The sequence below is a fragment of the Aphis gossypii genome, chromosome 1, assembly GCF_020184175.1.
Source record: "Aphis gossypii isolate Hap1 chromosome 1, ASM2018417v2, whole genome shotgun sequence".
NCBI lineage: Eukaryota > Metazoa > Arthropoda > Insecta > Hemiptera > Aphididae > Aphis > Aphis gossypii.
Genome location: NC_065530.1, coordinates 72,459,838 through 72,475,167, shown reverse-complemented (window position 1 = coordinate 72,475,167; position 15,330 = coordinate 72,459,838). Strand labels below are relative to the sequence as shown.

General features: G+C 26.8%; 3 protein-coding genes across 5 annotated transcripts; 1 reads left to right on the top strand and 2 right to left on the bottom strand.

Annotated features, from left to right (window-relative positions):
- Positions 1-71: 71 nt before the first annotated feature.
- LOC114124134 (uncharacterized) lies at positions 72-5,503 on the bottom strand. Of its 2 annotated transcripts, none has more exons than XM_027987318.2 (2): positions 5,289-5,503; positions 72-2,918 (listed from the first exon to the last, which is right to left on the bottom strand). In XM_027987318.2, the coding sequence occupies exon 2, from the start codon at positions 2,897-2,899 to the stop codon at positions 1,853-1,855; it is 1,047 nt and encodes a 348-aa protein (XP_027843119.1). In that variant the 5' UTR covers positions 2,900-2,918; positions 5,289-5,503; the 3' UTR covers positions 72-1,852. The 2 variants fall into 2 exon arrangements, with proteins under 2 accessions (XP_027843119.1, XP_027843118.1); XM_027987317.2 differs by lacking the exon at positions 5,289-5,503 and adding an exon at positions 4,316-4,698.
- A 154-nt stretch (positions 5,504-5,657) lies between these two features.
- On the top strand, positions 5,658-9,497 carry LOC114124131 (SUZ domain-containing protein 1-like). 2 transcript variants are annotated; one of them, XM_027987315.2, is made up of 5 exons: positions 5,658-5,976; positions 6,271-6,326; positions 6,414-6,585; positions 6,650-6,729; positions 8,392-9,497. In XM_027987315.2, the coding sequence occupies exons 2-5, from the start codon at positions 6,295-6,297 to the stop codon at positions 8,519-8,521; spliced, it is 414 nt and encodes a 137-aa protein (XP_027843116.1). In that variant the 5' UTR covers positions 5,658-5,976; positions 6,271-6,294; the 3' UTR covers positions 8,522-9,497. The 2 variants fall into 2 exon arrangements, with proteins under 2 accessions (XP_027843116.1, XP_027843115.1); XM_027987314.2 differs by having other exon boundaries at positions 5,658-6,063.
- LOC114124132 (uncharacterized) lies at positions 9,487-13,257 on the bottom strand. Its single transcript, XM_027987316.2, has 2 exons — positions 12,708-13,257; positions 9,487-9,739 (listed from the first exon to the last, which is right to left on the bottom strand). Exons 1-2 carry the CDS (start codon positions 12,811-12,813, stop codon positions 9,570-9,572), a joined length of 276 nt encoding a protein of 91 aa, XP_027843117.1. The 5' UTR covers positions 12,814-13,257; the 3' UTR covers positions 9,487-9,569.
- Between the last annotated feature and the right edge of the window lie 2,073 nt (positions 13,258-15,330).

The window sequence follows — 15,330 nt, the reverse complement described above, 5'->3', positions numbered from 1 at the left end:
AAAAAATAAAAATAAATAAGTTGATATAAATGGATGGATAGAATAAATATTTTTAAGAACTAAAAAAAGAATCAGATTATTTAATCAATGGTATAATTGGATAAAATATTTTAATTCATTACAATGTTTAAATATGTAATTTTTACAACATAATAACTAGGGTACGGACTTATATGTTCTTACATATTGTTACCAAGTATATGTAGTCGCAAGTCTTACGAGAATGAGTGAAAATTGTGGATGATTTATTGAACACCGAGTTAACAGAAAAAAGTTTTCTTTTGTATGTTTGGTCTATTTTAAGAAAAAAATGCCGATTTCTTAAAATTTCAATAAAAAAGTAACTAGAAAAAATTGTTTGGATCATTTACGACATTTAATAATAACTATAATTTTTTTTTTACATTATTTTGAAAGAAAAACACGCAACGATAATACTTTTATGTAGCCATGCTGTCCATTATAATGGTGGTTTACTGGCTTAGCTGTTATTCATCCATACTGACCATACTGATAAGTACAATATCTATATTTATTTATTAATCATTCAAAATTTTTTTTGTTATAATATAATAAGTATTTTAATTATATTATTTATATATTAAATTTCTATAGTGCAATAATTTCATTACAAAAGTGTACACCTCATTTGAGTATAATTAGATATTCAATAAATAATGTAAAAATTTACATTTTTTTTAGATAATTTTGGATATTTTTAAGAGAATATTAACAAAATATTTGCAGTTTCTAAAGAGAATATGAGCATCATAATTAAGAAATATTTAGAGAATATAAATCCGGACCCTAATAATAATTATTTTTTTATTTTAATTACTTATCTGCAATTAACAGCACAAAAAAAAAATATTAAATAAATGAGTTAATATATTACCATTTAAATTAACAATTTTGCTGTATGTTACATTTCATTTTAAATTCCAACTATAATCTTTATTCCTTGTTACATATTAGTGACGACCATCGGACTATCCTATGATATATGAGTTGTTTCAGTAACACTTTGGTGGGCAGGTGGTCTTAGTTTGATGTGGGACGATAAATTTAATTAATTATTATTATACAATGACTCATTATATTATGATACATATACTTAAAAAAATGCATACTATGCACATTACAGTGATTCATTATAGGTACAATAAATCACACAACGCAACTTGAAATTGCTATGTGCAATGTGCATATGTTTGATGTATCCAATGTTATAAAAATTTCAATTACAATGGCTCATCAAAAAATATATTTAATTTGGATAACACTTTAAGTAAAAAAACTTTAAAGAACATATTATAAGATTGAATTGGTCTGGAAATATAGGAGTATATTATCCTAATACCCTTTGATTGAGTGTTGATGATGTTTTGGCGAATTTGGTGGTACCTATAGAGGATAACACCGGAATTAATTTTTTTTATATTGTCAACTACATTTAGTCATCTTCTATATTATGTAGGTGACTGGAAATGTCCTCAAAAATATTCATAGAAACACATTATTTTGAGAATCGTCATCACTGTTGCATATATTCATATATATTTTTTACTTTTTGATTTACAAACTGAAATCTTAACTTAGTACAACTATTAGTACCTACTCATAAAATAATGATTAAATCAATTTTATTATACTTACTAACTTCGTAATCAAATAAAATGTACATAATAATAACTTATAATGGTTTAGACTTTTAGAGTTAAAACGCCCACCACAATATGATAAAAAAAAAAAAACAGTTTACTTATAAAGAAAAATGATAAAAATGATACACTGTTGAAAATAAAATAAAATTTCTTAACTGATTTTATAATAATAAAAAATTATTAAACAATTATCTTCTGAGTTTACAGCCAAGGCTTTTCTCTTTGTAGTTTATCTTTTTTGTTGCAGATCTACTAGGTCTTGACGAAGAGATTGAATCATTAATATCTGATGCTATGCTTGATTCACTTGATCGTTTAGTACGTTTTCGACATGTTATGTTTCTCAGCATACTTGAATCGATATGAGATGATAAATCACTTTGTTGTACTTCAGTATTATTAAATGTATTATCCATACTATTAATTGAAGTAGAAGCAGTCATAGGCATATCAATCTGAGCTTCATTGGGTGTTTTTGATCCAGGAGAATTATAGAATGTTGCATTAGAATTGTCATTAGAATATTGGATTTGATTTTCTTGAGTATTCAACCAACTTGAGTCTTCACTAAAATTTTCATTTAGTCGACGTTTAGGACTTTCATTTGGAACAGCTTTGGAATTTTTCAACATAGCTGCGACATCCTTTAATCTCACATATGGTTCTGTATTAAGTTTATTGTGTGGTGAGCTTATACAACTAGATCTTCTTGGCCTGATTGGAGTTAGTTCAGAACTAGAATTAGGACTTTCAATGATAGGTGACATATCAAATTGTTTTATAACAGTTGGTTGAGTAAAAGTCATACCATGGATCATAGGTCTTACAGTTTTTGTTTGTTTTTCTTTCTTTTCATTATTTAAGTTTTTGACCTCAAATTTACTCATTTCATGTACATTTTCTAACATAGATGGGATACATTGTGACATAGTTACCAATGAAGGTATACAGCTCTGTATAGTTTGTTCTAGTATACCAAGTTTTCTACGCATAATATTTTGCATTGCAGTTAGTTGAATATTTGAATTTCGAATAGCGTTATTTTCATTTTGCAATTCCAATTTCTGTAATAACAAACTGTTCCTAGTGAATGATAATTCTTTATTTTTTTCTGATAAATCTTCAATACGTTTACGTAAATTATTATTGATTATCATACAACGATTAAGTTTTTTGAAAAAGATGCTATTATTAGACTTGTTTCGATTTTGAACCAATACTGTTTTGGGTGCCATGGCAAAATTTGTTTTGTACCTAAAATATAAAAACATACTCAAAGTTAAAAAATAATGGTGCATATAAAACACGGTTAACAAATACTGAAGTATAAGAATATTGCTCGAAATTATTTTAGATATTTTGAGACAAACAAGTATTGATTACTTTAAATAACTTATAATATTAAAAATGTATTAATCGAAATTGTAATAGTGTTTAGGTGAATAAATTTGCCTTATTAATGAATAATAATGAATATTCTACATGTATATCAAGTATTTCAAATGTTTATTTGTTTTTTGGTATTGATATATTATATTATATCACAGATAATATGTACAATATTAATAGTCAATAATTTTGTTTGTTTTATTAATTATATATGCAATTGTATATATCTGTATATTAGGCACATTGTAAAACTACTTAACATGGAACAATTTTAACTAAATTAAAAAAAAATTTTTTTATACATAACTATAGAAATATAGGGATGATAATGAATAATGATGAACATAATATTATACTAAAATATATACCTAACCATATGTTTATTTTATTAAAGGACACGGATGTGAACTTATTGATGTTTTTGGCGAACAATCCATCCACAATATCTAAAATAGACGCTGTAGTATTTATAAGTTAATTAATATTTAATGCGACTCAATAGTATAATGAAATAGGGGAGTTCTGTTTTTAAATAGTTCAAATTCTAGTCATTTGTCTCAATTTATCATGTTCTAAGTTCTTATAATATTATATTATATTGTTGTTATCAGTGATGAAGTGAACCTTTACGGACCATGATTCACAACACATATTTCAGTACCGACCCATTCTTTATTCCTTTAATATAATATATATATTTATTATGTGTTTTATATATTTTAATTTTTGTTTTATATAATTGGTAAACAATTAACCACTTCGCTCTCCCACCAAAAAAAAATTGCCCCATAACGCCTAAGCGTCATACAACACAGTTCATCACCATATACCACTGGTTGTTATATTTGAGAATGCATTTTTAAAATTAGAAATATATTTATTATAGGTACCTACATATTATTAAGTAATTTAATATTTAAAAAATTAGAATCAAAGTTACAAAATAGGAACATCAGAAATTAACAAATTTAATATTTTTTATTAATTACATTGAACAGAGTAATATTATTTAAAGTATTAATTAAAGTTCACAAAAAAAGATTTGTTTATAATTTTTTGTTAATTATTCGATGTTTTATAAAAAGTCTAATGTTTTTGGTTAAAAATATTTATGTTGTGGAGAAATTTAATTGTTGAACAATTTTACTAATAATACTAAGTTTCTTAATTATTTAACAATGGATTGATACTTATAGTAAAAGTTATTTGTACCTTTTGAATAATATTAACAATATTAATATTATAAAAATAAGATCACTCACCTACAATTGAACGTTTGCCAGGATCACAATTGACGGTAGAGTAAACCCGAAAATAACGATTATTATTAAAATTGTAGTTTTGTAGTTATTATTATTATTATTAAATGACACATTAACAGTTTATAAAAAAAATCTCGATTTGTAATTACTAATTACGTAACTGTCAATTTACCGTAATGCATGAAAAAAAAATTAACAAGTGCTGAACTACCAAACTAAATCGTTACTTGTTAGTTATTTTGTTAATTAACATTGACCAATGTATACAAAATTAGAAAATAGAAATAACATTATAGATTGGGACAAAAGTAATGATACAGTCTGCGTGATTGCAGCAGCTTTAAATTACAAAATATCGATAAAGGAAATCTTTATCCTTTAATTTATAACCTATTATAGTACATAATATTTTCAAACGTAAATAAGTCAAACTGGGTTATAACTGAATTTTAAAAACGACACTAGATCACCAGACACAATCACCCACAATCCCCCAAGACGTCGACACATTGTGTATTTGTGTCAAAAACTCAAAACCTGATTATTTTTACACATAAATTAACAACGATACGTGACACTGTTCGACAAAATAATGTACCTTAAATCACTTAAATCTTAAATAACGTATATTTTAATAAATAAAAAATGTCAATTAAATAGACAAAATGTGCATCATAAATGTATTATACTTTATAACATTATAAGTCATTATCAAAAACTGTGAAATTACATGTTGAAAATTGAACTAAATTAAATTATTAATTCTTAAATATAATCAAACATAAAGAATACCATATTAAATAAATTGTAATTTCAAAAATCGTAAAATATTATAATATTATTTTTAAATTTCAGTATCGCCAGCGCAATTAATGTATAACTTTTTTTGTAGTTCAATAATTCAATATCGTCAGTTCACAGTTGATGTATAAGTGTAGAACATTTTTGAATATCATAATTTTTTTTTTCTTACCTGTGATTTCTGGCACAATTGACGTATGTCCGTCGTAGTGTCGAGCAAATGTTTGAGTAATTTTATCGTTGAATGATTAGCTTGTACTTTGCTTGATTCGCCAACGATTGTTTGGCATTTTTTACGTAGATATTTTTAGTTTGTAATTTGTATAAGCTAAAATTTAGATTTCAGAACTTCTAACAGTTCAAACTTTGGACTTTGAATTTGAACGGTAGCGATTAAGCGGCAGTTGATGGCCAAAATGAAATGAATAATGATAATAAATGAGAACGCGTGTTGCCAACACAAAAAACAAACACTAAAACAGACTATAGAATCACAGAACAATATCGTTTATTCCATGGCTCGCGCTTGTAATCTCGACGTGTTGTCAAAATTGTCGTCGGGGCCCAAGACAGCTATTATATCACAATATATAATTATTCATTAATCATTATTATTCATTGTGTACCTCAGTTATCGAAAACATTTTTAACATTTTTCTGTGGCGTCGAACTGTAGTTAATAATTTTAACAACAACGTTTACGTGACTCCGGCATTCGACAAATCCAAACTATCATCGTACAACGTTGATATTATTTATAGCTACAAATTTTTTTACTGCTCCCGCCAACTATGTCTCGACCCGCCGTCCAGTGGATGTCGTAGTAAAACGCACACGCACAACATCCGACACCGCGCCGAGTGAGTAGTATGTACAATATTATGGCGGCTTGTGACCCGGGCACAACCGAACCCTACGAAAGCTGGGAAGCTCTAGACGATCCGTCTGTAAGTCGTGTTTGTGTTACTGTTTATCTTTGTTGAGTCTAGTGGCCAGTGGGTCGGTCGGTCGGCCCACCGTTAGGTGTTATTCGTTGTGTCGGTTTGATTTTCCTATAGACCTGGCCAACTCGCCGATTGCACCTACAGAGTTAGGCTCATCTGCATGTTCTGTCACCGTCTAACGATTCTTTCTATTATTGCTTTTATATATAGGTTCTTAGCACTCAGATAAAAAAAATGAAACTGGCGTCTGCTACTAAAAACGAAAAGTGACTATTTTTTTTTATATATTATCTAGTTGTATTAGTACCTATTTTATGGTCTTATAAACTATTTTTCCATGCAAACATTTTTAGCAATAGCAATGTTGTAATATTGCCTCCTGGTTTACAATTGTCATATAACCATCATCAACAAATGACGATTCCTCAACAGCCCACTGTTAAAATACTCAAACGACCGCAGAAAGATAATACTGCAAATGAAAATGCTGATAAACCCAAAGTACAAGTTAAATCTTTGGAACAAGTATGAAATAGAATGTCTACTCAATTGTATAAAATATTCTTCAACATATTAAATTATGCTCTAGAGAAAACAAGAATATGCAGAAGCTAGATTACGAATAATGGGTGAAGAACGTGAAGAAGAATTGAATGCTGATGATGAAGGGTAATTTTTAATAGTTAAAGTAATTTTACTCAAGTATTGCAAATATTGATCTTATTAATGACAAGACTGAATTAATAAATTTAAATATTAATTATTATTATTAATGAGATTTGAACATAAAAATTATTATGTCTTAACATTTAAATTAACATGTATAACATTGAATTACAATTCATTCTAAAGAAATTGAATAATTCAGTTAATATGTTTCTACTTAATATCATTGTTAATATAATATTGCAGTTAAATATACATACCAATTACATACATACATATATACATATAAATTAGTATTCTTACTCAATAAAATATTCAATAAATAAATATTTGATCTATAAGTATTAACATGATAATTTATTTTTAAAATTTTTAATACTTATCAATGATAAGTTATTGCTTTTCTAAATGACCTATATTTATCTATATATATTTAATTTCCTAGTGTGATAGTTATGAAATTAATAAGAACCTTGTTAATAGCTACATTAATATTTACTGCTTTTGTAAATAATGCTAAAATATTTTATTACTTATATTCTAAGAAATACATTTGGCATTAGACAAAAAGAAATCTCATATAAAAAAAAAAACATTTTATTCTTAAGTTAAATATTTTTGAAAACAAAATTTTTAAAACTAAAAATAAAATGCTTCTTAGAGATTCATATATAAAAAGTTATAGTGAAAGTTAACCAATGTGAACATAAAGATTTTTAAAACACTAAATGTATTTAAATGTATACATTAAAATTATTGAAGGTTAGATATGTCTTTTATTTTGTTTGTGTAATAAGGTTAAAAAAAACCAAAGAATGAAAAAAAATTATTTTTTAATTGAAACTTACAAAATATTTAAATATAGATGTGTTTAAATAATATTTTACTATGTTTCTTTAAAAAAATGTTTAACAAAAGTGTAGTGTCATCTTTATAAATACTTATAACTTCAAACTTCTTAAATTAGTATTATCCTTAGTTAAGCAGTTAAAGGTTTTATTTACTTTACTATTAATTACATCTTAAAATGTTATCATTAATATTTGATGTTTATTGTAGCCATGATAATACATATTTTTAAAATGTTTTATTTTGTAATAGTAGAGGTTACATATTGGATTGTTTCCAATACGTAAGTTAAATTCATTTTAAAACCACCCTAAAGTATAAAATTACTTAAAAACAAATCATACTTTTATTTTAAGTTAATTTAAAGTATCTATTTTAAGTATATTGGGCCTATAAAAAGAGAATACTTTTAAATTAATATTTTCAAGGCTGAATCAATCATTTTAGAACTATAAAAAATAATCAATAAATTGTTGTAAAACTGTTATTTTTAATTTTTTACAAATATATTTATTGTTTAGTATTAATGATAAGTCTAAATGTTTAATTACAATTTTGTCTTTAAAATCTTAACTCTGTTTATACTAATTATAAAACATGAAATTACCGAGGAAATTACTTTTATAATATACATTTTGAAGTACTCATCTTAATGTATATTTATATAATTTCCAATTGGATTAAAAGTAAAACTGTTATCATTCTTCTACTTGCTGTATTTGATCATTCATGATAAATTATAATGTATTTATATAATGTATATTTTATTATACATATTGTATTGTATTTATTTATATAATTATTTTTCATTTTTAGAGCCAGTTCTTCAGGTAGTATGAAATTTGAAGTACTTCGACAGCCAATAGTTCGTGTTCCTGTTGAAGACAATGTAATTCGACAGCCTCGTGGTCCAGATAATACCAAAGGTTTTAATCATCGAAGCTAACCCTAACAATTTAGAAAATTTAAAATAAACAATTTTTTTTTAAGTGCAGGATTTTCATAATTTCATAACAACTATAATATATATTGTACTTTTCTAATTGTAAATATTAAGAACATGATAATGATAATACCTCTGGAATACATACTATTTGTAGCGAAAAAAAAAAACAAAACAAAATATATTTATTCTTTTCCAGTGACATATTTAATAGTTGATAAATAAATATTTAACCAATGACAAGATCTAGTCAGATAAAATTACTTGATATATTATAATATTTTCATTAAATATTCAGTCAGAGGTATTTTTCTATGATTGTAAATTTAAATGTAAATAAAAAAAATCAGTGTGCTCAATTGACGCACTATATTTTGTTGATCAATTAAAATTAAGTATTTTTAAAACAAATATTCTTAACTAAATTATTAAAAATTTATTTTGTAGTTATTTCTTTATTGCCAATATTAATTCAACAGACATAAATATATATATATAATCTTTTATATGTTGAACTTACTCAAATTTGTTTGATTTAGCATTTACTGAAAGACGATACTTAAATTTTTATCTTCTAATTTCTAGTGACTGTTCTTTTTTTGTTTTATCATTGTTAATTTTCGTTCAAGTTTTAATAAATTCAATAGTATTGTTATAATTTATCACTTACTGTAAATTAGATTTTTGTTTCTTAAGTGATGTAAATGAATATGGTGAAGGTATTAAGGTATGTAGAAGACTAGGACTATTACCTTTACAATTTACTTATATGTATACATATACATATATTTTTTTAAATAAATTAAAAATGAGTGATTAACATGTATAATTTTAATAAGACCATTAATATTTTATAACATGGTTAAGAGATTATATTAAACCTAAATAGTTATATAATTACTGCGAACATATTTTTGTGTCCATTTTTATCATAATCCTACACAGAGTTTGACAATAAATTAGACCTGTTGAATTTATATGTATTTTATTAAATTTTAAACTGTTATTCGTGATATATTTATACATAACATGGGTGGTAAACCAATGATAGTTATGTGAATGGTTTGTTTGTGATTGAATACAGTATACTATTTCTGGGTGGTAATGGTGTTTGAACACGGCACCATGATTTAGCGCAAAGCTGATTTGGCATTCGCTGAGAATTGCACAAGCACAAGTTACAAAAACCAACAAACACCAATTCTCCTGGATCGCATGGACCTATAACAAAAAATGTAATCATAATTATAAAACATTAGGTATGTTATTGGAGTATTATTTATAAATTTATTAGATTAGTGAGGTATTAATTGTAATATTTTTAAATAATAGTATCTTAATAAGTATGACTAATTCATTCATATAAATCATATAAAGCCTAAACATATTAGGTTTACATATTGTAGTTTATTTTTAAAAAAATCTTTAAGGTAGGTACCAAAAATTGTCTTAAGAGGACATTACAACACTTGGAATTTATCTATGAAACTAGTTTCTCTTGTTACATACCTACTTAGGGAGACATTATTTTTAGTTGTCTTACCAATTTTTAACAATAGGTATATATATATATATAAAGAACTATCATTTTATAGCTGTTAATTTTTCCATGATAGAGGATTACTCCAAATTATTGATATCTAAAGTGTCATTTATTTTGTTTTTTTTCACTTGACCATAATAATAAGTAATGACTAATGAGTATTGATTATAAAAATTAAAAACGCTATAATGGATAAAATTATCTTCTTTGTAATGTGAACATTTGATTAATCTGCCATAAAATATTGTACTTGCTTGTTAATTTGTTCCACAAAAAATTGTTTTTCTATTTAATCTTGTTATTACGCAACAACTATTTTCGTGCTTACATGGGCTCATAACACTTTAAATACTACTCTTTTTAATCAATATTGGAGTACATTAAAGATTCAAATTTTTAATTCTTCTCAACAATTCATTAAAATTTAAAATTGCCTATATCAAACCCCTTAATCGCTGGAATCCCCTTTAATTGATTGAATTTATGTATATATCTAAACATTGAGTATTTTTTACAGTAATGTGCATAATAAATGCATTCATAATGTCTAAACTAAATTGTTTTATTATAGTTATTATATTATATCAAGTTATCGTTGATGAATTAATTTCTAAAGAGTACTATGGCATGTGTATTTTAGTCGAATGTTAGTGTTTTGTACCTATACAATTCGTTTAGACTTGATTTATACCTAGCTTATAGGAGGTAGGTACCTAATTATTCTGTTCGACTTGACATTTTTTTCAAGTTGTTTCTGTTATGCATTACACCTGTTTTAAAACTATTCGCTAACTCAGCTATGTAGAACGAATAAGTACATCGGACATTTAGAAGTCTCAAAAACACAGATTTCTCTGCGAGGACGTTCCGAATTAGCGATCAGCGAACGTTTATTGTAGCCTGAAGGTAAGTATTCAGTGTTTCGGGTTAAAAATTGTTTCGAAAAAATGATATCCTTATTTCTTACAACATTTCGTTAACACCAACGTCACCAACCGATTGTAAAATTTTAATATTAAACTGTCGGAACAAGAAAACACCATGTTATAATTATATAACGTTTCAATGGTAGGTAATTTGCCTATGTATGTGTGGGAATATTGTCATAAAATATAGCCATAAAGTAACTACGTTACGTAATATCTGTGGGGAAGTATGATAATCATTAGTCATTGTTCCAGCTTGTTCGTCTGCAAAGAGACATTTAGCATTATCAGAATCACCTAAAGGCTTAATTTGTGCTTTGTCTTCGATGACCAATAAATGCATATCGTTTTAATAGCTATCTGTTAATGTCACTTCGTGTTTTTAATTTGTTGCAAGGCGAAAAAAAACACTTTGATTTGTTGATGAAATTTATTAAATTATATGAATATAAACAATACGATGAATTTAAAATTTTTAAACTAAAGCGTTAGATGCGGAGGACTAGCTTCCCGGCCCAGATGATGGTTTTCTGTGATATTACCTTATACTCAACTTAGTCAAAAAATTTTTGAAATCGTAGAATTGATCGGTACAATTACATACAGAATTAAAAATTAGTTAGTTGATATACCTAATAATATACGGAGAGGTTCTTTTATGGTTATCCTCGTATTACTTAACTCCGCTAACTTAAGCTTTAAATACTATTGTAATATGTGTATGTTTTTTTAATTAGGTATCTATCGTTGAATTGGATATGCTGTATTCCAGTTCGATTATTCAAGATGAATCATAGGTATTAAGGAATATAGTATTTTGTTTATAATAATTATAACTTGTCTTTTCGTATAAATAACGATGCTAAATCTAGTCATTATTAAAATAGTATTTAAAATAGTCTTTCTACTTTTAAGTCCTAAAAAAGATTGAAAAAATTGTTTAATATTCTACTTTTTAAATATTGAATAAAGAAAAAAATAATACATAGTATAATTGGTAAATGTTTTGGGATATTATTTATTTCAATGAACTGTTGCATAAACGGCTCGGCTGCTATTATTTTTTTTAAAAGAATTAATTAATTTTTCTTATTTTTAATGTAATGTTGATAATTTAATAAGTAGAAAAGGCGTAAACTATTAAATCTATTGAATCACAGTATTTTTTTTTTTGACATGCAGCCAGTCTATTTTTAGACTAAAAAAAGATAAAATATTAATATGTCACTATTATCAATAATCAACAGTTCATTGCCGATTTTCACTTTTCCAGGCACAAACTATCCACCTATTTACTCTACTATAAGTCTGAAGTCCTAAGATATTACCTCCGCGTCCGAGACTTATCCACGGTTAGGCGCCTCTCCTCGCTCGAAATTTTTGATCAAAGCTATCTAATAAAAGTTTTTATTTTGGAAAACACGATTCAAAAAAATAATTTCCAAAACATTTCTACAAAAAAAAAAAAAACAACAACAACAACAGCAGCAAAACAGCAGTCGCAATATTTGTATTATCGGTACTTAAACGTAAATATTATTATAGCATATTATACATATAACGGAAACTGCAGTCGGATATTCGTCGTCTAACGAATAAAATTTAGTATATATAGCAACAGTATACTGTATGATAATATTATACCACCTATACTTTTAACACCGTGTGATAGGTCTACCTATATGTTGTTTTATGTATATACCTACTGATTTATACGTACCTTCGGGCCCGACGTTTCTCAAGCCGTGCACGGACGCTGCGGCGACGGCGCCGAAAACAACGATTAACAATTGCAGCTGATAGAACGTTCTGCCGCCGATTTGCATTTTCGACGGTCCGGGAGATTCGTCGCGGGTCGCCCGCAAAAAATTCTCGATGTATGATTTGATGTCACGTCGTTCTGCGCAATAATTAACAGGTATCCTATACGCGGGCGACTCGGCGGCGGCACAAAGTATTAAAAAAAAACAGACTATACAGCGAGGTAACCGAAGTAGGTATATAGGTTAGGTGCGTATAAATTATAATTAACGTTAATATTATTAAACACGATATGTGTATGTATATTTTTGATGTGCGACACTTATATAGGTATGTATATAATATGCAATAGGTACGTGTATATTACAATGTATATATGTTATAAAATCATGTGTAGGTATTATATATTTTGATATACGATCTTATCTCGCACGTATATTAAATACAATTATAATAAATAAAATTGTATGCGCGCGCTCGCGCCGACCTTGATTGTTAATCAGTAAAATTGGCCTTAACGACCCGCGTTAAAAACCAATAAACACGAGCCGTATAATAAAATCAAATCGTATTACATTATAATATACGATTTTTCCGTCACTATTATAGTATTATTATACTATAATAGCTGTCTGTACGCCACAACATCACAGGTACCTATTAATAACATACCTATTAAAGTTGGTATAATATTATAACGATGCACCTCGCACCCATATTTACATTATTATAGTATTTACCGACACGTTATAGGTATATCATTATTATTGGTAGTGGTAGATAATAATAATATTACATCTCTGACCGTGTTTTGCGGTACAACCGTACGAGACGCTCTGTTTGGGACAGCCAAAGTCCGTCATCGTGGACCGTATCGTGTATAATGGAATCGCGTGCAACGCCGTCGCAGAGTTTGTGTTTGTAAGCAGAGGCTTAGCCAGGATTTTTTTGTTATGGGGAGGGCTAAACACTTTTAACTTGAGTTATTGAAAATCAAAAACAACAAAACAATCAATAAACACTTTTAATAATAGTTTTTCAACTCAAATATTCTATTATACAAGTATACAACTAATAACAAGAAATATATTAGTACAATTTTTAAGGAAATTTAAATATTTCAAAACAATATAAAAAATACAGCCAATAGGGGAGGTTCCTTTAGCCCCCCTCCCTTGGTTACGCCACTGTTTGTAAGTCATAATGTGGTTCAGTTTAGCGGTGATTGCCTATCTGGAATAATAGCCTACCGCGGTAAACGGTCGAGGATATTTTAGCTGCAATTAAAAAAAGGGCACATAAATTAATCGAGTATTTGCAGTGACATAATTTGAAGTTGGCTTTGAAACCGCTCTTCCCCAAATATTATTCCTATGGGGGGATTTGTAGTTTTTGAAAGTGATAAATGTTTTAGATATGGTACAGTTCGAGTACGATTAGTGAACAGTAACGAGTAGGTAGAAATTTCTTTGTTTTCATTGCGTTATGATTAAATATAACACTTTTTAATTTTAATTTTCATCAATATATAATATTACTTTATGCTTTACTTGTATGATATATAACTGCGGGTTAACGAGTTGTCATTAAACTTAGTTCGTTACCACGAGTTATGGTTAAAATAAGCAAAGTAGGTAACTTATTTACGTATTATGCATGTATTTCTTAAAAATAATATTAGTTTTAAAAACAAATGTATACTTTTAGTTTTGATTTATTGTGAACTACTCTAGGGATCTATGCGGTACGAATTATATTTGTTTTTTCTTTTAAGAATTGAGAGACCTATTTTCTAGAAAACGGTTTTTCGGTCAGTGGAAGGGAACGAAAAGTATCACGCACTACTAGTTATACTACTATGTATATGTGTGCTCACCTAGCTCCGTCAATCGGATATTGAATCTGCACTTTAGAAACTACTTTTTGTTTTTTTTTGCTTACAGCGAACAGTAATGTAAAAATATATTATTGAGCGGATTTTTAAAATTTTTGTTTTTATTACGCATGATTTACGACGAAATAATGACGATATTTCACTGTTGCGCTCTCTTTACGGTGTACCTATCGTTGCATTAAATGTGTAGAAGTAAGGGTGTATGTATTTAGTTTTTACAATCGTTTTATGTATTTTCTATTTTTATTTTTTCCCACCCTATTATATTTGATGGACAAAGAAAAACAACTGAAATTTATAGTAAACATTAAATGGGAATCATATATACTATATAGTCTCTGATTAGTTATTTGTATATCGCAAAAACATACTTATCTTGTATAAAACTTTTGATCACATAATTTGTTCATTTATAAACATTTAAAATTTAAATTCACGTTTACATTAATAAAAATATTAATTTTATAAATTATGGTTTGCACTTACATAAAATATTAATTAAAATGATTTTCTTGTCAGACAACTATAAGATGTTGTTAGTTTGTTAGTACATCTGCAACAATACCAATAGTAATATAAGTAACTATAATTTTTTGTACGATTAGAATTTTATAAAAACTAAATTTGTTTGTACTAATTAACTCTCTATATTATTGTACTCTAATATAAATTTGAAAAACAATTTCAG